Source organism: Trachemys scripta, chromosome 12, assembly GCF_013100865.1.
Source record: "Trachemys scripta elegans isolate TJP31775 chromosome 12, CAS_Tse_1.0, whole genome shotgun sequence".
Classification (NCBI taxonomy): Eukaryota; Metazoa; Chordata; order Testudines; family Emydidae; genus Trachemys; species Trachemys scripta.
Genome location: NC_048309.1, coordinates 14,995,907 through 15,017,973, shown reverse-complemented (window position 1 = coordinate 15,017,973; position 22,067 = coordinate 14,995,907). Strand labels below are relative to the sequence as shown.

At 39.5% G+C, this 22,067-nt stretch overlaps 1 protein-coding gene across 1 annotated transcript in view; it reads right to left on the bottom strand.

Annotated features, from left to right (window-relative positions):
- Positions 1-3,817: 3,817 nt before the first annotated feature.
- ATP9A (ATPase phospholipid transporting 9A (putative)) overlaps positions 3,818-22,067 on the bottom strand; it is a 90,489-nt gene continuing 72,239 nt past the window's right edge. Inside the window, exons 20-28 of the mRNA XM_034786648.1 lie at positions 20,836-20,925; positions 20,571-20,715; positions 18,709-18,773; positions 17,212-17,367; positions 15,691-15,755; positions 14,599-14,707; positions 12,803-12,860; positions 10,623-10,826; positions 3,818-9,332 (exon numbers count right to left, since the gene is read on the bottom strand). Coding sequence (XP_034642539.1) covers positions 9,196-9,332; positions 10,623-10,826; positions 12,803-12,860; positions 14,599-14,707; positions 15,691-15,755; positions 17,212-17,367; positions 18,709-18,773; positions 20,571-20,715; positions 20,836-20,925 — 1,029 coding nt within the window. The 3' untranslated portion in view covers positions 3,818-9,195. The remainder of the gene's footprint in view (positions 9,333-10,622; positions 10,827-12,802; positions 12,861-14,598; positions 14,708-15,690; positions 15,756-17,211; positions 17,368-18,708; positions 18,774-20,570; positions 20,716-20,835; positions 20,926-22,067) is intronic.

Genomic DNA, 22,067 nt, shown 5'->3' with positions numbered 1-22,067 from the left:
TAATTTTGAGATAGGTGATACACTTCACAAATGCCAACACAGGGCACCAACAACTTTCTGTTAAAAATCTTAAAAATGAATGACAGTTTGTATCAACATAATGTTGGTGTTACTTACCCAGGTCTCTTACTACCGTTCATAACATTTTTCCACACACAATTTTTGTAAAGTGACAGATGTTTGTCAATGTTACCAGATACAACAGGCCTTAAGTATTTCTTGTGCTAGAATTCAGGCTCTTACATAGTTACATTTTATATGCAGAGAAGTGTAGTGCCAACAGTGTAGTTAGAATATTTTTTTTGGAGTAGATGAATTGCATCATGAAATTGTGAGTATAGAACACACCTTGTGTGTGTAGGGTGTGTGTGTGCAATCTAATTATTTCAACATTTCTGAAATAATTGAACAGAATGTGGTAGTGTAATCAGCTCACCTTTGTTCATGCTCTAATTTATATTGTGGGCAATTATACTTTTCCCCTTGGTAAACAAGTTTCTGGATATAGTTAAGCAACTCAGAGTGCATTTAAAATAAAATCTGTTTCACATAAAGGGACAAATGAGAATGACTATTACCCCCATCTTTAATGCACTAAATTCTTTTGCACAGATTGTTCTTGTTACTACTTCTTTATTTGAAACGATCTGAGCAGCACACAATATTCCTTCCTACGTGCATGACTGCAACAAGCCAAGTTAAGGAAACGTAAAAAGTGGGAACACTGTTGTTTTAATGGTGCCATATTTTTAAATCACTTTTTCTGTAATGTGTTTGCCCAATATAGATCTACCAATGGATGGGTCTAAGTGGCAGGGTGGGAGAAAAAAGAAAAGCACAGCCTTATACAGGCCAGATCCTATCAACTGCTGAATGCCTCCATCTCCAGTCACAGTCAATCTCAGGACTCTGGAGGATTCACCATGTCATCTAGAGACAGCAACTGAACTCAAGAGATGTAAAAACAACGAGGAGTCCTTGTGGCACTTTAGAGACTAACACATTTATTTAGGCATAAGCTTTCGTGGGATATAACCCACTTCAGCAGATGCATGTATCCCATGAAAGCTTATGCCCAAAGAAATGTGTTAGTCTCTAAGGTGCCACAAGGACACCTCGTTGTTTTTACTGATACAGACTAACAGGGCTACCCCTCTGAAACCTGTCAAGAGACGTAGCATCAGAGCACACAAAAATCAAAGGGCCAATTATGTGCAAGGTTATATAGCCGATTGGCTCATGGACTACATGAGAAGCATCAAATGGTGTACCTTTGATTGAATTTTACCACTCAAGTCAGTGGGCACAGGACTGGGATTTAGTGTTACCGAGCAGCATCAGTGCTCTCAGTAGTTTTTACTCATATTCTGTTGCCATAGGTAAGTGTATTTGTGATAAAGCTAGTGCTGTTATCTGCTTCTCACTTTGTTCTGACACTCACGGCTTCAGCATTGAGTTGCAAAATATTTAGTGAAAAGTTACTTTTGAGCTGCAATGGTTCTCTAAATCTGAAATGGGAAAAGAGCCAAGATTTTTGGTTTGGGGCTTATGGAAACGCTGCGGGGACAACGAAGACAATTTTGGAGGCCTGAGATCACACCTAGAATCTAAGGGTAGATGTGAGTATTCTATGATCTCAACACCTTTCCCACTGTATTGACTTTGTTGATGGGGGCGGGGGGGAGAAGGATGCTCCAGTGGTTAAAGCACTGGCCTGGGACTCGGGTGACCCTGGGGTTCCATTCCCTGCTCTGGCACAGACTTCTCTGCAAATCAGTTTCTCTGGGACTCAGTTCTCTAGCTGTAAAATGGGAATAAGAGCACTTCCCTACCTCTCAGGGCTGCAGTTAGGATGAATACTTTAAGAGCACATTGTGAGATAGATATTCTAGTAAGGGGGCCACACAAGTACTTAATTTAGAAAGAAAGTAAAAGCCAGAATCCATAATCACAGTTAGCTCCTTCCCCAATTTTTTTTTTTAAGGAAAGAGAAACCAGTACATATTTTTAGGCAACACGAAGTGGCAGGAGCCTCATAAGACCCAGAATTACCAGCCAACAGCAAACCCATTTTTTATTTTTCTACAGAAGAGACTATAGTGTAGAATACAACCACAGCTGGGGGGGATGGGGCTGGCATTCTTTGGTGAAGCTTAGTCTGAAAACTTATCCCAGGATGCGTGATCTTCCAAAAATCTGCCAACCCCTGCAGTGTTCAAACTTCTTGTATGACCACAGCCTCATAAAGAATGAAATTAAACCCCCATGGAAATCTTTGACATTTGTAGTATTATGCAATGTTTGGGTGAAAAAAAAATTGCAGAAATTCTCATTCCCTTCCCAGAGTGAGTTTAGCAAAACTATTTCTAGCTTTTTTTAATTACAGACTTCTCCACTAATTTATGGCCAGCTTTAAAATGAGAAATTGGTAACAGTTGGGAGTGAAATCTGTTACTGTAACTTCTAGAGCCTATAGCTTTCATTTGATGTGTGCAAACATCACAAAATTCGTTTATTCAACATTTGCTTTAACTTTATGTATCACTGAAAATTTTTAATTATGAAACAGGTTATGACTTTGGACCCTGAGTCTCACTGAACCTAATAGAAAACCATAGTTTTTTTCTGCATACTTTTTTAAAGCTGTCCTTTAGAGAATTTTATCCCCACTACAGAATTATTTTAGAATGGCTCAAAAATTAGATTTTTATTGTGTTCTTCAGTGTATTTTTAATAAGTCTATATAACATTTCCAAAGAAGCCTATTGATTTCATTCTTATTTCATTCTATCAGAGTCTTCCACAGGAAGAATCTAAATGTAGCTTCAATTTTGTTTTTGTTCCCAAAAATTTTCCATATAAAAAACAGGCAATTTTTTTTTCAATTTGAAAGATACTGTGATGCTTTTGGAGTTGCCGTTTAGCAGCTAAATAATCAAACATTCAAGATAGGAGAACTTCCGAAGAAGAGTCATCCTTAAGTAACATTATTCAATCATCTATTTTCCAAAACAAGGGCCTCATTCTCTTCATTTACACTGGTGAATATCAGGATTAACACCACGGACTTCCATGGAATTACATTAGTTTAAAATGAGAGCAGAATTAGACCGAGCATTTTTCTAAATGAGTTAGGGTTTATGACATTGAATTTCCAATTAGACTGAATGTAGAAAGACTTGGGACAGTTGGGTACTCTGGGACTAACTGGTTCTAGAAAACACAGAACTGAGGTAGGCTATTTCAATACTTAAGTTCCACCTAGTGGACAAAATTGCAAGGGTCTTTGTTTGTGACAATCTATAGCAGTTTGCTTGCAGTTACACCAATACAAAGAGTGGGAGAAAAATACCACAAAGAAGATACATTTATAATGAGTAACTATCCTGATGAATAGCTTTCTTAACACCAATCCATGCTCTTCATACAGCTATTTAGCATTATTCTTCTGGAAGATTTAAATTAGGATAAGATCACAAGTGGCTAAATTCTTTACATTGCTGTTTCCAGCAAATCATAACCTTAAAGGAGTGGAGGGTGGCAAAAACCACATGCTTCCAATGAGAATATTTTTCTAGTTTATGAGTTGAAATAACCAACTAGAAAACTTATTGTATATAATAAAGATATGATGAAACAATTGCACACAAATTAGTAAAAATATATTTTACCTCAGTTTCATATTTCCCCTGCATCCAAATTACAAAGGCTGTAATACATCTAAACCTATATACTGTACCCCCAGTATAAACACCATGGACTGATCAGGACTAGATCAACTCAAGCCCACCATGCAAACTGTATATACATAAAAGCATGAAGTTGCATAAAATTTATTTTTTCACCTGTTTTTACATCATTCCCTTTAAATTCTTACATGTCGGCAACATATAATTCCACAGAACAATAAATAATTTGCATTCATTTTTCTCTTGAATCAAAGGTATTTACATCTTTTTTAACTAAATGACAGGTACAAAACATCGGCATCTCAATAAATATCATTTTGACACCAGAATCCATTTCCCCATATAATTGAAAAGGTTTTTAAAGGCATAGAAGCACATGAGTTTTATTAGGCAACAATAATGGGCCATCTTGGCAAAGGTGAAGAACCCAGGATTTCATGCAGGTTAAAGGCTTGAATTCTTAATAAGAGTTAAGGATCTGCTCCATCAACACTGAAGTCAACGGAAAGACTTCAGTGAGCACTGGTTGGGCCCTAGATGTACAGCTGGGTGGGCAAGTAGAACTCCCTCTGAAATTCTGAGTGGGCAAATAGCTCATGATGGTGATTTGTGCAGTTAGCTTGTTTGCACACATGGCTGAGACAAGTGCATGTGAGAATTAGGTGTGTATTTTGCACCCAACTCTGCAGCAGCCATTACAAAAACAAAGACACCACCAAACGTTAGGTCTTGAATTTTAAAGAAGCCAAAGGGGTTCAGGCACCTTACTCTTTTAGGTGCCTTTGAAAACCCCAGCCTAACCTCCTAAAACAGCAATAATTTCCCACTGGAGACACAAACAGGTTTAAATGAGTTTGCAATGAGATTTTGTGGTTATATTAGTTCAGCAGACTATAGAAAAGTAGAGGGTTTAGTGCTGCTCCTTCTGGCTCTGCAGCAGCTGTAGCACTTAAACATAGTGTTCCCACAGCTGTGATGACACTAATGATGTCGCTGCTTACAGCTAATACAATTTTGGTGAGATAAGATACTATATAGGTTCAAGCTGTTGTTGTTGAACAAACAGCATGTTAAATTTCAGCTCCATTCTAAACAAAGGAAAATAGATCGCTGTTAAGAGAAATAGGACAAGATTTTGGGGGGGGGGGAGGGAGGGGAAGAAGTATGGGATATATGTGTATGTGCATATATAAGTAATGAAATGCAAGAAACAAAATCTACCTCCTATTTTAAAAAAAAGCATGACAGCACACCTTTAGTTAGTTACATCAGTGATTCAAAAATGAACTGCTTATGAAATATAGGCTTTTGTGGTACAACTGGAAAGGGAAATAGAGCACTGATCAGAGATCTTTCTAAAGTAAGCATGGGAAGCAAGAGCAAATGATGAAGCACATACTGCTGTCTCCTATAATATTACTCGTAGAATAGCTCCATAACATGGAAGTTACATAAACTGCTACAATTCACAAATATGAAGAAGTTGCTAAACAAAACATACATATTTGCTTAAAAAAAAAAAAAAAAAAGGTCAGTTATTCCAAATAAGCACAAAATTCAAGTATAATAGAGGAAAAGATGTACTGTAACCTAAACTTCCAGTATGGCATCAATTTACTATGTGCTGTAAATACAAACATCTGAATGAAAATTTGCTTTTAAAAACTTTTTTTTTAAACATATGGGGAAATAGTTTACAGACAAAGTGCTAAACTTAAAAAAATAGAACAATCATACCTCCCCCGTCCCTAGTGTTTGTAAGTGGCAGTTTTACTTTTTTTGTTATTGCTTTTTAAAAAAAATAAAATTTATACCCAGAGAGAAATACTTCCTAGATTTACAACCTTGTGCAAGAAACTAGCTGTAAAGGAACAAGGCTACACCCCTCTCACATAATGCTAAAGATGATAATCCCACCATTGGTAATATGAGTTCCTTATTAAGGTTATGAAGCCATTAAATATTACTGAAATTGCAATTCACTCCCATTCTTGGTATAAGTTATGATTTTGCCAATATGGTCAATTTAGTGTAAACTGCATTGACTCCAGGAGACAGTGAATTCTAACTTATACTTTCCAACTATTTACATACAGTAGCATGGCACTGTTATTCTTACTGGACATTTAACTACTAATACACAGCTATTAGGGGCAGGAGTCGTTACAAAGATATCTACTGTCATGTATTTTCAAAAGGACAAGGGACTTAACTTGTCAGTCACAACAAGTTGCCAGAACCATTCTTGATTATTACATTTAAATCACTAAATCAAAATTTTGATCTGGGAAGCCAGCAACAAATGCATGACTCACCCTATCCTGTAACTGTAGCAAATCGCTAGGAGGACATGAAGGATCTTTTTGGCGAACAGATGTAATTTACAAAAAGCTGACAACCCAATTCTTCTACAACAAAGGTTTTCAGACACGGCTTTTCTTCTCTGAAGCAAATCATAGAAAAATACGGAATTGAGCCTCCCCTGATAAAAACCTGTATTTAAAAAAGAAGAGTGGAAATATTTTGCTGGAAAAAGTTTGTGAGGGGATGTGGGAAAGTGAATTTTTAAAAAATACCATAAACATGAATACAACAGCTAGCTAATTTTTCTTTCTTGTTGGGTTGTTTATAGAGGATGCCATTGAGTATTCTGCTTTTATGGGGTACCAGAGAAAAGACAAATCAAAGCCATGTAGCACAAAAGAAAAGCCACTGTTTTATCTTAACAAGCGCTTGCTCTTCTTATTCCTCTAAAAGAGCTAATAGACCTTGAAACATAAGACTCTAAATCAAGTATGCAGAAAGGAGACCATTGTATCCAGCAGTGCTGGAGGCTACATTTCCCATCTTGCACTGCAGTCTAAAACATTTATTCATCCACTATCAAAATGGTCATACATAGAACTACTGAATGGTAAGGACCTGGTATTTCCCGCGATGGCACGAGAAGGAACCAAGGAGCAAGGAGGAGGGCTCTAGAACACACAGTAGGGGTGAAAAGAGCCAACAGTGCAGGCTCCCTTTTCCCCCAGGCTCATGGCAGCCCCTTCAGGTCAATTCAGTGTGGTGACAGCACTGTCAATTCAGAGAATGTGAAGGTAGAGAGCATGGCATGCTCTCTTCTGAGCCCAGTAGGTTTCCCATCAGGAAATCCAGTATGAACTTCATGCTCTTTGAGCCCTATTGGAGGAATAGGGCCATTGGCAACATGGCTCCAAAGAGGAATAAGCTGTCAGGAAGAGGGGGAGATCCAGGAAGGTTTCCACTTATGTAGATAACCCAGAATCTACAGGGTGGAAATTAATATACTTCAACTGATCCTTTGTTCTGCAGAAAGGAAAAGCAGCAGGTTTTAACTCACCCACTCTGGGAACATCCTAGATACTGCTTCAATTCATGCTCCTGGTTTCTCCAGGGGGTTGTTCTTTGAGAAACAATGATAGGTCATAAGGGCTTTTGCAGAGCATGTGCACGCATCTCCTCCTGCTTCTCAGCCATTTATGTGATGAAATGAACAACAGACACCCACGCCTTTCAAGATTGCTAAAGTGTTTGGAACTTGCATTACTTGTTGGACCCACATGTATCCAGGATAGCCATGTCATGCAGCATGTTCTTCAAAGAGATTAGATTTCCTAGTGCAAGTGAGACAACTAAGTAATGCTAGGGTTTTCTGGAGCTCATAATCCAAAACACAGAAGTGCAAATCACTGCCCACTACAGATCTCATTTTAAACACTGCTCCAATTCTGCATTTAAGTTTGTAAGCCAGAAAATGTTATTTATCATTTGAATGCTTGCGAAAGTCCCAGATGTGCAGCAATGGAAACAAAAGTTGGCAACCCATCGAAGAGATACACTATGGCAGAGAGGGCTTGCCCTGCTGCTCCCCACCTAAGCACAATTTAAAAACTCCGCAAGGGGAGTTCAGGGTATTTGGATCAGTCATTGCTTGCCTCCCTGCTGACCCTGCCAATAAGGGTGCTTAGTTCCAGTTATGATGGTGGTTTTTATTATGTGGATTCTGCTTCACTAGAGCTGGATGGACAGAGACCACACAACTCATTTATCACAGACTAAACAGTTATTAGATAGATGTGACTGTCACTAAAACTATGCCACATGTGACCCAGTGATGGAAGCCTCTATTAGCTCATTGCCATACTCCTAAGCTTTCCAGTCATATATTTCTGTCCCCATCCGCAAGGAATGCTTTATAAATTATGTGGGTCAATGCTTTTTTTAATTAACAAAAACATACAAACAAACAGAAAACCAAACACACCCCCTCTGGGAATTTTGCTGTTTAAAATAAATGGAAATCTTATCTGTGCTTCACATTAAATAAACTACCATCTTGTGCATGGGCTCAGTTTCTGACTGCTCTCAAACGTACATCTATTGAGGCAAGTTCCAGTTTTAAACAATGCAAATTCCATAGTTATCTCAAACTGCCTCTCTTTGTAGACTGTGTCATGAATGGCGCGTGTAGATGACTGCCTAGGCTTATTTGCAGCTCATCTTCATTAATTCATCCTAACAGGAAACAGATTTTATGTAACTGTGAAGAGTAGCGGCCCTGTGACCTTTCCTTTCAGTCTCCAAGGATTCAAGACACGGCTGCCACATTGTCTGCAGAATAGGATGAGTCTCTTATGCTGTCAACACGTTCAAAAGCTGATCAGCTGCAAGTTTCCTTCCAAAAGGCTTTGCTTGAATTTAGGTAATTTGCTCCTATAACATAACTATATAGTGTAGTTATTTGTATATCATCAGCTCCTTTTAACAAGAAGCACAAAAGTGAAACAAAATGCAATTTTCCCTTTTTTGGATGATATTTCTCAATGTGCACTAAGTGCTGGAAATCATCAAAACACACTAGATTTTCTACGTTCAGATCTTTCATTTTGACTGAAAGAAAAACTCAGCCAGTCAGGTTTTCCTTATGTATAGATCTGTTTTAACACTGGAATCCTACAATCAAAACAGCATGACACCACCCAGTAGTCAGCTGTTGGTAGTAATACAGTACATTACCTATTTTAAGGGACTCCCCAACACACACAAAAACTCTCTCTACCCGAATTGAAAAGATAAATAATAATATAAAAATATAACACAATGCAAGGAACATCACAGACACTTAAACTAAAAAACAAAACAAAACATCTGTCACGTATAAACTTCAAGGTCATTTAGCAGCTTTCAGGTACTCTGATCTCACATGAGAAACCAATTATCATTGCAGTTACATGCATTTGACCCCAATTAAGTAAAACCAAGTGACAAAGACTGAACAAACTATCAAGTGCCCTACACCTCCCCAAAAGACTCTATTTACTGTTAGGTTTCAGTTTACTGCAGTTCTTAGTCTTTTTCATTAAAGCAGCACATAATATTGATTACTGCATAATCCTATCGGACATAGTTCTTACAATGACAAATACATGATTTCTGTCTCTCCGTGGTGTGCAAAATTAGTCTCTGCTCTGTAGACCGAGCAGCTCTATGACGTGAGCTTCGAGTAGCTTGGGGGAGAGAATCTTCGCCTCAGGTACTTCAGGACGTAGAGAGGAAGGCAGCTCACCAGAGTGATGACGGTGACCTTCCACAAGAACGACAAGGTTGCAATGAAGTAAACATCTGCAAGGAAAGAGCACAGAAGCAATGGAGATGGGCTGTAGACTGAAGTTAGAATTGCACTGCATGGGGAGGATCAAAGGTCAAAGTGAAAGCTTCAGGGGGAAAAAAATGCAGCCCAGTAAAGCTTCGGAACAGCCTCCTCCTCTCACACACACAAAACAGCATTTTTGCTCCCTATTTTTTTTTTTTAAACCAATGCAATTTCTGTTCCCCAACCACCTCTTGCTCTCTTCCTTTCTCATTCATGAAGGATATAGCTTTCTCCCTAACACACTGCTCATCTCATTTCAATAAGGCGTTTTGTCTAGACAGACAATTATGGACATAAACCCGATATGAAATATTGAAATCCTTCACCCCCCTGGCAAAATGAACTACATTAGCTTCCTTTAAAGGGTCTCTAGATGGATTTTAGCTCTGGGAGGTTTTTTTTCTTTAACTCGCTAGTAGTGCTGAATATGAATTATCTCTGTTCATTCAGATACCATGCAGCACCTCTTTTTACATTGTATAATCACAGAAGCACTATGGATATATTTGAAGTGCATTCAAAGATGAGCCACAATACTCTTGTGTAAGAGACAGCCTTATTGCACATGGAGGCTTTGAACCGAGGAAATGAGAGGGCTGTTTTATTCTGCAGCAGGATATCATCCTAGGAGTCTGCAAGGCTTTCTGGGGGAAGTAGTGACATCTTGTGGTCCTTGATAGTACACTGAAACACGTTGCAGGGATCTGATATTTAACGGCCTGACTGCCCAGGGAAATGTGGAATTCATTATCTGTTTTCTTCTAGCATGTGAGATGCGTCTTCCATTTAGACAAATGAAAATATAAAACAAAAGTCCAGATGAAATAAAGAAATTGAGACAAGTTTTAGTGAGTCCACTACTACATCCAGCTAACGGACACGGTCTTTCACTCCAGCAACAGAGGGTGATGCTTTTACATTCCGAGGTCTCAGGTTCAATCCCCATAGATGACCCAATCAAGTGGTGTCTTGTGTGGGGATCTGAACTGCTGGGAAACCCTGAAGGCCAGGATGAGACTCCTGGGCCAATGTGTAACATATTGGCCAAGTGTGTCTTTGTCCCTCTCTAGTGGCTGGACTGTGTAATGGGATCTGAGAGTCTGCTACTGCCTTCAAGCTAATGGATCTGGTCCCTGGGATAACTTACAATAGGTTAGTTCATCGGCAGTTGTGAGCCTAATTTATGCCCTTACCCTCTTGTTAAGCATGTAAACATGTGACTGGAAAGACCTGAAGAAATAGAAGATATTTAACCTTACCAATAAACTCATGTAAGAAGACCAGAGAGGCTATGTAGCAGGAGAGGCTGAGCAACTCTGCCACTATCATGAGCCAGTGCCATGTCTGGATTGTTAATGCCACCATCAGTAACTCAGTAAGAATCAGGGATGTGAAGGAAATGGCCACAATGTGGACAAATTCCGACTCAAACAGCAGAAGAGCTCCATACATGATGATACTACCTGTGAGGGAAAAAGAAGGAGAGAGGCTGGATATGTTACTGCTAAACATCAATCTAAGTTCTAAACATCAGTCTCAGTCCTGAAAGTGCAGAAACATAAGGTCACCTCTTAAGACAGTTTGCAATGGCTTTTGATAATGCATGTTGGACAGTAAATCAGTGATTTATGACCTGGCATTAAGAAGATAAAAGAACTTCTGTGCAATGAGTAAGAGACACTACACAGGTGGTCAATGTTTCATAGGGGCATGTCAGATTTACAGATGTGGAAATATGAAGTATATTATTTTAGCTACTGTCATAGATCACTTGAAGATTATGGCGATCTACTTGTCCTTCCAGAAAAAGAAGCACAGTCACTACTCAAAAGAGAAGACAAATATCAAACACTTGTAACGTCTCCTGTGCTGCCCTGAAGTCCGGATGGAAGCACAAGGTGTAGGGATGCTGAGTGCATATAATTAGGTTTTCTGTGCCCTCCTTGGGCCAAGTCCTCCACCCTAAACAAGCACAAATTAAAGTGGCATTAAGGAAGCATTATTTTGGGCCCCTATTCCAGCTGGGCTGGAAAGCTCACACAACTCCCTGCCCAGCCACCTGCACAAATAATGCATGTCAGCAGCATGAGTAATTGGCACCAACATCCATCACATGCTAGTTTCTGAGGGGAAACCCTATAAGGGACTAGAGCCTGAGCCACAAAGTTCAGATCCAGCTCTGAACTCTCCACCGTTGGGCCTGTTCAGTTTGGGTCAGGCCCACCACTGCTAGCAACTAGTTTAATTGTTTAGCCTGCTGCTTTCTAGTCATTTAGCACAGTAGATATGAAGTCACTTTAACCAAATACTGTAACAGGATAGTGGCCTCATCTGAGAAAGAACTTTTCCCCAATGCATCATCCTCTGGCTTTGACTTTCCACCACTTGTGAACTTTCTATAAATGTCTTGGCTTTGCCATAGTATTTATATAGCAACTGGAGTCCATTAGTCCTGCCATAGCATTCTACTGCATTAGACTCATCCCCTGAAATCTAACAGAGGTTTTCTATTGCTGGCCCCACTCCCCATTTAAGGATGGCAATGTCATTTAAAACTGCTGATTTGGGCACATTTCTTTCCGCTTCTGTCGATAAAGGAGTTTGGGAAAATATCATTTTGTCACAGGATCGTATGGCCATTTTAACTATACAACCTCAACACTAGATGTACATGTGTTGCATGCTTCCTTAGCTAATAGCAACAGAAATCACTTGTGCTTGAGGTTCTCTCTTTCTTTTTTAAACCAACAGGCTGACTTTCTAGGAGCTAAACCAATGGGTGCATCCACACTTGAAACAAACACAGGGTAACCAAAGTAGTTTTGTTAATAGCTTCTAGCAACTTGAAGATAAAAGCCCATATAAAGTGCAAGTTATTTGATCTCAAGAACTAGAAGTTCCTTCAGGTCCTTCACCAGAAAGGGTCATTTCCTTGGCTGGGAATAAGCCAATCATCTCAGCTAGGTAGTAACCAGAACTGGAACTATTATGACTAATAGATAAGAATGTGTTTATATGGTGGTTTCCCTTCATAGATTTAAAAACAAAGGCAAGTGTCATTAACTTAATTTTACAGGTGGGATACCTGAAGTGGGGTAAGGTGAAGAGACTTGCCAATGTCAAAAAGCAGATCAGTGGCCACAGTGGAAATAGACCCCAAATCTCCTGACTCACATGCTGTCTCCTATCATGACCCAGTACTTCAAAATGTTGGTAAGCCACTTGCTACAAATGTTTAGTTTTAAGTGATTTTTTTAAAAAAAATTTGCATTAGTAAGATGGTTGCGGTCATTGTTTTGATGCAAGGAATGGCTATATTCACCCTATCCTAAAGGATCGTTATTCCAGCAATACTCTACTTTTGATAATACAGCAGGACAGCTATATAATTCCTGACAGGTACGGGAACACTATGAGAAAAAAAGGTGCAGTTTCTTACCTTGATAGATACTTATCAAAACCCATATTAAAAATGTTTTATATGACAACGGTCGCCCCTATAAAGAAAAAGAAAGACAGCAAATATGACTTTTGAAAACTAATTTATAGATTATCAAGCAACTCTGACATAAATCTAAAATAGGTGGTTTAGAGGTGACCTGCAAAGGGAAGAAAATTGATGTCCTTTTTGTGCTTCCTCATGGTGCATAATAGGCATTTGACTATACTGTCACAATTATTTTGGTATAAACAGTGCTTCATATCAGTATAGCTATTCCTGTACGGGAATGAGAATAAACTATGTTTTGGTATAGGGTTACCAGTATAACTGCATCCACACTAGGGGAATTCTGGGTATAAGTAAAAATGTAAAAAAAATAAAAATCACTCTTCTAACTGACAAAGCAGTACAAAACACTGTGTGAAGACCAGGCCTAAGGATGGTTGGAGAATTGGTGGTTTATGACCTCAGAGACCACATGAGAGTGAAACCAGATGGAGATGGGAGGCGACTTATTCAGACTGTTGGAAAACACTCACTTTGCTTCTGTTGGACTCTGTTTAATGGAAATTCTTGGGGGAAAGGATGTCTTTGTTGAAGAATCAGCTCACCCTTCCCTTCAATTAAGGATGTTCCTAGTTCACATACACAAATCATTCAAAGAGTTCTCCAGAAAAATAGAAGAGTGGCAAGACTTGGCATTCCTCACATTTCTAAGGTAAAAATCAAATCAAGTGGACTTTTCTTTGTTTAAAAAAAAAAAAAAAAAAAAAAAAGAGAACTCTTTCAGGCCTCCTGTACATATCATAAAGCAGCAAAAACAGCACAAAACCAATCCTTTGTTCTCTTTTCAGGTCACCTGTAAGGCAAGTCTCCATGCAAGAAACCATCTGAACTACTGTTTTTGAATAGCAGTAGAGCGAGTCCAGAATTTTCCAGCAGAACAGATTTCAATTGGAAAATTTGACAAAAATCAACCCATTTAACGGGAACACATCAATTTCAATAACATTTTCAACAGAAGGGGGGGGAGGGATAGCTCAGTGGTTTGAGCATTGGCCTGCTAAACCCAGGGTTCTGAGTTCAATTCTTGAGGGGGCCATTTAGGGATCTGGGGCAAAAATCTATCTGGGGATTGGTCCTGCTTTGAGCAGGGGGTTGGACTAGATGACCTCCTGAGGTCCCTTCCAACCCTGATATTCTATGATTCTATGAAAGGAGGGGATGGTGGGTTTTCCTCCTAAAGTTCCTGTCGTTCTGTACCCACAGCACGATGCTGGGTCCCTGTCACTTTCCCCCCTTCCCACAGCTTCAGCACGGTTGTGGGTCAATGCCTGCTCCATCCCATCTTCATGTCATCAGGGACCAACACCAGTGGATGTGAGAAGCCACGATGAGAACTGGGGGGACACAGAGACTGAGGACAAGTGGAGGTGTCATGTTCCAAAATCAGAATATTCCTTTTTTGTGGGAAATTCTGAGGTCTGAGATTTTATTCCGATTTGAAAGGAAACAAAATTTCAAACATTCAGAATTTCCCACTGGATGGAAATTCTATTTTCTGGCCTGTTCTAATAAGCAGCTAACTATTAACACACACAACGAGCTGTGAGAAAATAAAAATAAGTTAAAATTGTAAATAGAATTTTGCCTCGACAACTGTACTTTTAGAGTCATACAATAAAGTACCATGTCTATTGTGTTTGGTTTGTCTCTCTGAAAGCCAGTTCCAAATCAAGCCAAAGATTATATATGGAGCAGATGGAAGAGAAACAGAATAAGATCTACTGGACCTTAAGAAGATCTTTGTAGAGCTCTGGATACAACATAGCAACCTCAGATTTGACATCCTTGTCTAAGACCAGAGAGAAGACTGGAAACATTGTATAGATTGTGGAATACCTGAGCAGAACAAGACAGGAGACATCAATAGAGCACACATTGTTTAAGCCATAAAAACGAATACACAAGTCTTCAAAAAGGAAATACATGCTGCTCCCTGCATCTCAATAATAGTCACATAATAAACTCACAAATGGAACACAATACTGTATGTACAGCAAAAAAATTGCAACATTTACTACTTTAAATTTATGAATAGAACCATTCCTAAACGGAAGCTGCAGGTATTGTAACCAATGTTACACATTTTCCTTTTAGAGATGGAACAATTTCAGTGCTGGATTTGACTAAGTAATTCAGTTCAGAGGGTTGGGGTGGTTTTTTGTTGTTGTTTTTGTTGGTTTTTTTTTTTAAACACGTATCTGAGAGCATGAGCAAATGAATATTATGCAAGCACAATGACATGGGCATAGCAACGTAGGTAGTACGGGTGAGATTTGGGGCTGTGCCTCTCAAAGCCCAGAGGGAGGAGGAGGATTAAGGTGACTTTAAGCCACCTTTATGCTCAGAGGGGGATAAAAGGGTCCCCCAGCAGGCTATGTCTGTGACAGAGCCTGTGCCTAGCTTCCTATGGGCAGTACTGCGGCCCAGAATCTCCACAGCACTATGTGCTGCAGCCTCACCCTTGCCACACCCCTGTGTCACAGCTCACAAAGACATCACTAGAAGACAGCCTGCTCCTCAGTTCCTGAACCAGGGGAATTCTTCTTTGGCCAGATCCAGGGCTTTTAGAGCCCCTTTACACTACCCGGACTTTTACCACAGCATACAGGGGCTGGAACAGGGAGGAGATTCTCTCTCCAATTTCTGAAGTGGCATTTGCAGTAGGCATCAATACAGAGCATTACTGAGTACTTACCAGTACACATACTAAGGAGACTTGCATACCTCTGATAAACTTTCACATGTATCACTTTTCAGACAGGAATCTATTCACTTTGCACAGGGTTTTGACATTTTTTTCTGAACAGTTTTGCTCTTACCCAATAATGAGGAAACCCTGGTAGAGAGGAACTGATGCAAAGTAAAACACCGATGAGAAGACAGCCTAGCAAAGAAAAGAAAAGGACTGTCAGGCTTCAAAAGCTGCAGTGTAAGTTATATTTGATAAATCCTACTTTATCCAAACTGAAAAGTATTTGCAGTAGACTCAAAATTCTTGAGACGAAGACAGGAGACTGTAATATCCGTTCCTTTGACTCCTGCACAAAACTGGGATGAAGGAGAATGTTTAACAGCAAACTGTGGAGAACTCAACCCCTTTGGTAAACTTCTCTTTACATAATCCCACAAAAAGAGAGGTTGGAGTGTTTCATCGAAAGCCTGCTGTTTTCATCCAGATGTTCTAAAGGATGGGTGTTTAGATATGTGGAGTTAACCCTCTGGAGTTAGAAGGAACATTTTCACAATGTAAAACGTATTAGCACTTAGTGATGGAGACAAAGAATAGAGGCAAACTCCAGCATGGACTTTTGATCTCAGAATGGAGATGGTACCTGCATTCTCAAAACCAGGAATGATCCCATATTTTACTGAAAAAGGTTTGTTTAAAAGAGATGTATTTGTCAGCAATATTATGGCTTGAAAGAAAAACTTCCAAACAGTAACTTCTGCCAATATATGTCCAAGCACTCATAGCTGAAGACAGAATTCTGCTCATGAACTCATACATTTCTTTAAATTCTCTCAGTCTAACACAACCTATTGTTTTTAATCAACTGACAAATACGCATCAACCTTGCTTGCTTAATACTGAAGTTGTGCAAACATGACGAAAAATACCTGAAATTCTGTGAACAGAAAACACATTTTGTCATTGAGGACTCAATTCTTTTTCCCACTAAAGTCAATGGAAGTCAAGCCCTTTTGGCTCAGTCTAGCAAGATGCTGAGCACTTAATGTGGGTAATACATGCCTTAACTCCTAATGAAGTCAGCACCTCCCTAAACTGCTCAGCACCCTACAGGACTGAACTTTTAGTAGGCCCTGATTCAGCAAGGTACCTAACTTTAGGCACATGTGATGTTCCATCAAGTTCAATGGGGCTCCTCATGTGCTTGAAGTTATACACTCTTAAGTAACTTGCTGAAGAGAGGCTTTAGGAGCCATTTCATACTGAAGAAATACAATATTTTATAACATTTCCATGGAATGGCTGTTGTCACATTCACATATATGTGAAATCTCAAAGCTCACATGTTTTTGATGCAAACTGTTTTGTGCCCAAAAGAAATTTAAAATAATATTTTTTGTGGGGAAAATTGCTGACTGTTCAAAAATGGAAACATCTTTACATGGAGGCGAGCCTCTTCTCATGCAAAAAAGTTACCTTCTTTTCAAGATCAAACCCACTAAAGTTCCAAAGAAAGCCAGGGGCTGTGCCAGATGTGAAATGAAAAGCTTGAGGTTTGAACTTTTCACATTCCTCCCCCCCAGTTTCACTCACACTCACAAACACACACACACTAAAAGAAAAGATGGAACATTCCATTCACTCCATTTACCTGCATCGTGCTGATACACAAGCTTCTGTGGATCACAAACTGGCTGAGAGCTGCAGATCTTTTGTAGCTGTTCCTTCCATGCACCATCAGTAACCGGCCCAGATGTTTAAACTGAGTGATAGAGAAATCTGCTGCAAGGGATGCTTGTTTTCCTTCCTATGTAGGTCAATAAATCAAAGGCCATGAGGTCACAAGATTACATAAGATTAAGAAACATCATTCATGTTAATACATGCCTAAACAGTATTGACAGTAAAAATACCAACTTTGTCCCCCTTCCATATATATATATTTATTTTAACAGCACTGGATGAGGAAAAAACATTATCTTAGCATCTCTATTTCCTGCCTCAGCCCACAGCTGCCTCCCCCATTCCCTCTACCTCCTGCCCCCAACACTCAAGCAACAATGAAAAGACTATTCAAGGACAATACCTATTTGGTTTCATGGTTCAAACCTAGAAGGAAGGTGTGTGAATTAGGGTTCACAGCATGCATGTTAGCATGGCACTAACATCACATACGTTACCAGGTGCTATATTGGGAACATACCCACTGTCAGTACCACAAGTACTCGAATGAAAATGTCTGGATGAGAAGTGTACTGCAGCGGCTATGAGAGATAATAGGATACCGCCGTTTACTGGGTCAGCAAATGAGTTATAACACAACCTTTTAGTCTCACAAGGTTGCTTTCAAACCGCTTTGATTTTATTTTTTGGCCCATTTCATGCACAGTCTTTATGCTGTTTGCAAATGCATTCCTCTCCTTCCAAGATATGTAGGAGTTCTGTACAATAAGTGGTGGGACTCCTGATCCAATGTCACCATTTTCCAAATTAACACAAAACAGTTCTAATGAATATATTATAGGACCAGCTACAACTCAGGTGTTTTGAGCATCTATGTATAGCGATGAAGCAAGCATGAAGTAGCCTGGTCTGACTATGTAGAATCTTCTAGTACGGGGTAGGCAACCTATGGCACGCATGCCAAAGGCGGCACGCAAGCTGATTTTCAGTGGCACTCACACTGCCTGGGTCCTGGCCACCGGTCCGGGGGGCTCTGCATTTTAAGTTAACTTTAAATGAAGCTTCTTTAAGGTTTTTAAAATGTTTTTTACTTTACATACAACAATAGTTTAGTTATATATCACAGACTTATAGAAAGAGACCTTCTAAAAATGTCTGGCATGCAAAAACCTTAAATTAGAGTGAATAAATGAAGACTCGGCACACCACTTCTGAAAGGTTGCCAACCCCTGCTCTAGTAAATATCAGCATGAGTTTTGCTAAATGATTGCCCAGTTTACCAAACTATTTTTCATCCTAGCCTAAAAAGGGCCAGCATTTTTGGCCCGATATCTTTTCTTCTCAAGACAACTGCTCTTTCTATGACATGAATCAATAAGGATTCAATAAAAGGGGCACTTGGAAACCAGCCTTTGCATTTATATGACAAGTTATATCAAATATGACGTGTGCTTCATAATCTCACCTTTCCTTCAACCCCAACACCGCAGTCAGCCTCCTGAATCATGCTGACATCATTCCCTCCATCACCTGCATGTTAGAGCACAGAGAAAGGGAAGGGAATACAGTAAGAGAGTCACTTATTATAGCTACTGAATGTAGCTGAATTAATAAATTCATAAACTTTAAAGTCAGAAAGGACGTTAGCCCATGGGGAATTAGAATAAAATCATTAGGGCTGACACGTTCAAAGCAAGCTAGGAGGAGTGGATGCCCTAAATTTTAAATAGGAATTGGTGTTCAAATGTCTTGCACAATTTTTCATTGATTTTGTAGGATCTTGAGGCTAGAATGGACCCACTAGATCATTTAATCTGACCTCCTGTATAACACAGGCCATGAAATTTCATCCAGAATATTGAAGAAAAGTTAGCAGCTTGGCTCAGAATTAGAGCTTCAGAATGAGTGTTGTTCCAGCCGTGTTCGTCCCAGGATATGAGAGAGAGAAAGGTCACTGAAGTAATATCTACCAGAAAAAGATATTACCTCACATACCTTGTCTCTCTAGCTTCAAAATGAACAATTTTTTCAGATGAAATGTGAACTCTTCTTTTTGCAAAACCCAACCTCAATATTTGTGAAGTTTTTCTGCCCTGCCCCGCACCAAATGAATATGCCCAGTTTCAGTTTATAGGTTATTCCACAAAACACTTCCATTTTATTTGTTATTTCTTGTTACCACTGATGTCACGAGGTGTCACAAAATATTTCCACTTCCACCATGAAATGAAAGAAGACTGCTTAGTTTGAAAACGGAAGAGTTGCCATACCAGGTCACACTAGTCTTACATAATAATAAAGGAAATTTCTTCCTAACTTCAGCAGTTAGTGGCTCGTTTATGCCCTAAAGCATATGGGTTTATATTCTCTATATGACTGTACTTCAGCACAGCACTTTAAGTATATGCTTAGTTTTAAGCACACGAGCAGACCAACTGACTTCATAATACTTATGTACTTAAAGTGCTCGGTTTAATGGGAGGGCCTAAGTTTTTTTAATTCATATCTAATGTAACTGGACAGTCTCATCCATATTAACCTCTGATCCTTTCCTGATCCTGTTTAGTTCTTGGCCCCAATAATATATTGTGTTAATGAGCTCCACAAGTTAAATTATGCATTGTGTAAACAAATTATTTCAGATTTGGATAATATTTATATTTCTGAACATTTGCACATACAGACTTACATTTGCACGAATGTTCACAAACAAAACGGAAAATGGGTTTGTGAATACAGTGATTTAAAATCTGTTATTTATTTTGCTGAATAGGTCACAAAAAACTTTCACTATTTGCTTTGTTCTGTTTATACGACCAGCAGTCTATGTAGTGCCTAAGAGAAATCCCAACGAGTAACAATTTTGTATTATTTTAAAAGCAAAAAAAAACAAAAAAATCCTACTTTAACTCATTTGAATATCTGCGTATCTGTTCCACTCATTATTTTTCAGCCATGTTTCTTAAGTGAAAAATTTTATATGTTTGACTTTAATTTCTAGTACATATAAAAAAAAGCAGAATTAAATAACAATAAAAATAATCTTTCAGGCTTCTTTATGCAATAAAGAGCAAGAGGACAAAGGCCCTTGTGTTTTCTTTGCTGAGCACTTAAATCGGGAAAAGAAAATAGTGTACCGTATATTCCGAAAAAAAATGAATACTAAAAATGATCCATTAACTTTTAACTAAAGGAAAGAAGACTTGTATGTTTTTCCCTCCTGTTTGAGAAGAGTTGAATCCGTTTCTCTTCAATGTGCCAAAAATTAATTAAAAGAAAAATGAATATAAAAATGACACTGAGATGGATAGCTGATGCGTTCCTTACCTACAGCGCAGGTCAGTTTGCCAGTTCTTTCCTGGAGCAAGCGCACAATCTGGGCCTTCTGTGTGGGGGCACATCGGCAGCATATCACGGCTGGACACTGGCAAGCTAACTCCATAAACTCGTACTCATAATATTTCAGACACACCTGTTTTACAGGAGAGGGAAGTTTCAAAGATGATTATACTGCATATATTTCCCTAAACCAAATCACACACATAATACCCTTGGGACTCCTATACAGCGGTCATAAGAATTCGAAGTTTACCTCTAGCGAGTCACCAGAAATCACAAGCGCACAGTCATGTTTCCGACGGAACGCATTCAGCTCCAAATGAGCTTCTCCACGGTTAGTCACCTGGAAATGAGCACAGCAGCCGAGAAAGTATGTGATTGGCGAGAACAAAATAAATTAATACAATCCTGAACACATACTCCCGGACACTGGCAAATCAATCAGGTTATCAGAAATACTTCTGACTAAAAACAGAACCAAAAAACAGGGTGAAATTAAGGTCCACATTCAGGGCCGGCTTTAGCAAGTGCGGGGCCCCATTCGTACTCACCCAGCGGCACTCCGGGTCTTCAGCAGCACTTCAGCAGCGGGTGCTTCACTCGCTCCAGGTCTTCGGTGGCACTCAAGGACCCGTCGCCGAAATGCCACTGAAGACCCGGAGCGCCGCCGGGTGAGTAAAAATTAAAAAGGCGCCCAGCGCAGGGCCCTCTTAGGTGCCAGCATGGGACCCGATTCGGGGGAATCGGGCGAATTGGCCTAAAGCCAGCCATGTCCACATTTTCAAGTTTCATTTGTGTGTGTAAATTGGGGTTTACATCCCCATCCCATTGCCCTCTTTGTGTGTGCAAACCTCAACTCTCATGCCCTTGTCAGGGAGTGGGGTTTGAATATGCACAAGAATTTTGAAGACTTGGGCCCAAAACTGTATTTGAAAGAACAGAAATTCACCAATCATCTTATGAAATATGCATCATATCATTTTTGCTGAGCCTTTGGAAAACAAACCCTAGGTTTCTTATTAGTGTCTGCAGAAATTAGCAGCATAGTTACACAAGGGCCTTTGCTCACAGGGGCTGAAATAAATGGTCCAAGATGTGTGCTGGTTTTAGGGTTACATGATTGCTGCAGTGGTCATGTGGTGAGGCAACAGTCTGGGGACTGACTAAGGGATGCCATTAACTCTAGGTATTTTTGGAACCATGAGGAGAAATTACATAGTTATTACACTGTCCTCCTGGAACCTCAAAAAGTGTACATCTCAAGTATCATCAGTGACCTGCCCAATTTCACTATTATCTCTGCTCACGGGATTGAAGTTATCTATTGACATAGTGCCCACTCAAGACCCTCCATGATGCCAAACCACCATAGCAGTGTGGCAGAACAGCCTTGTGGGGAAGGGAGGAAGACACTTTACTTTTGTATGCTGCAGGGGTGGGCTCCATGCTAGCTCCAAACAGATCAGCAGAGGGTCAATCCAGCAC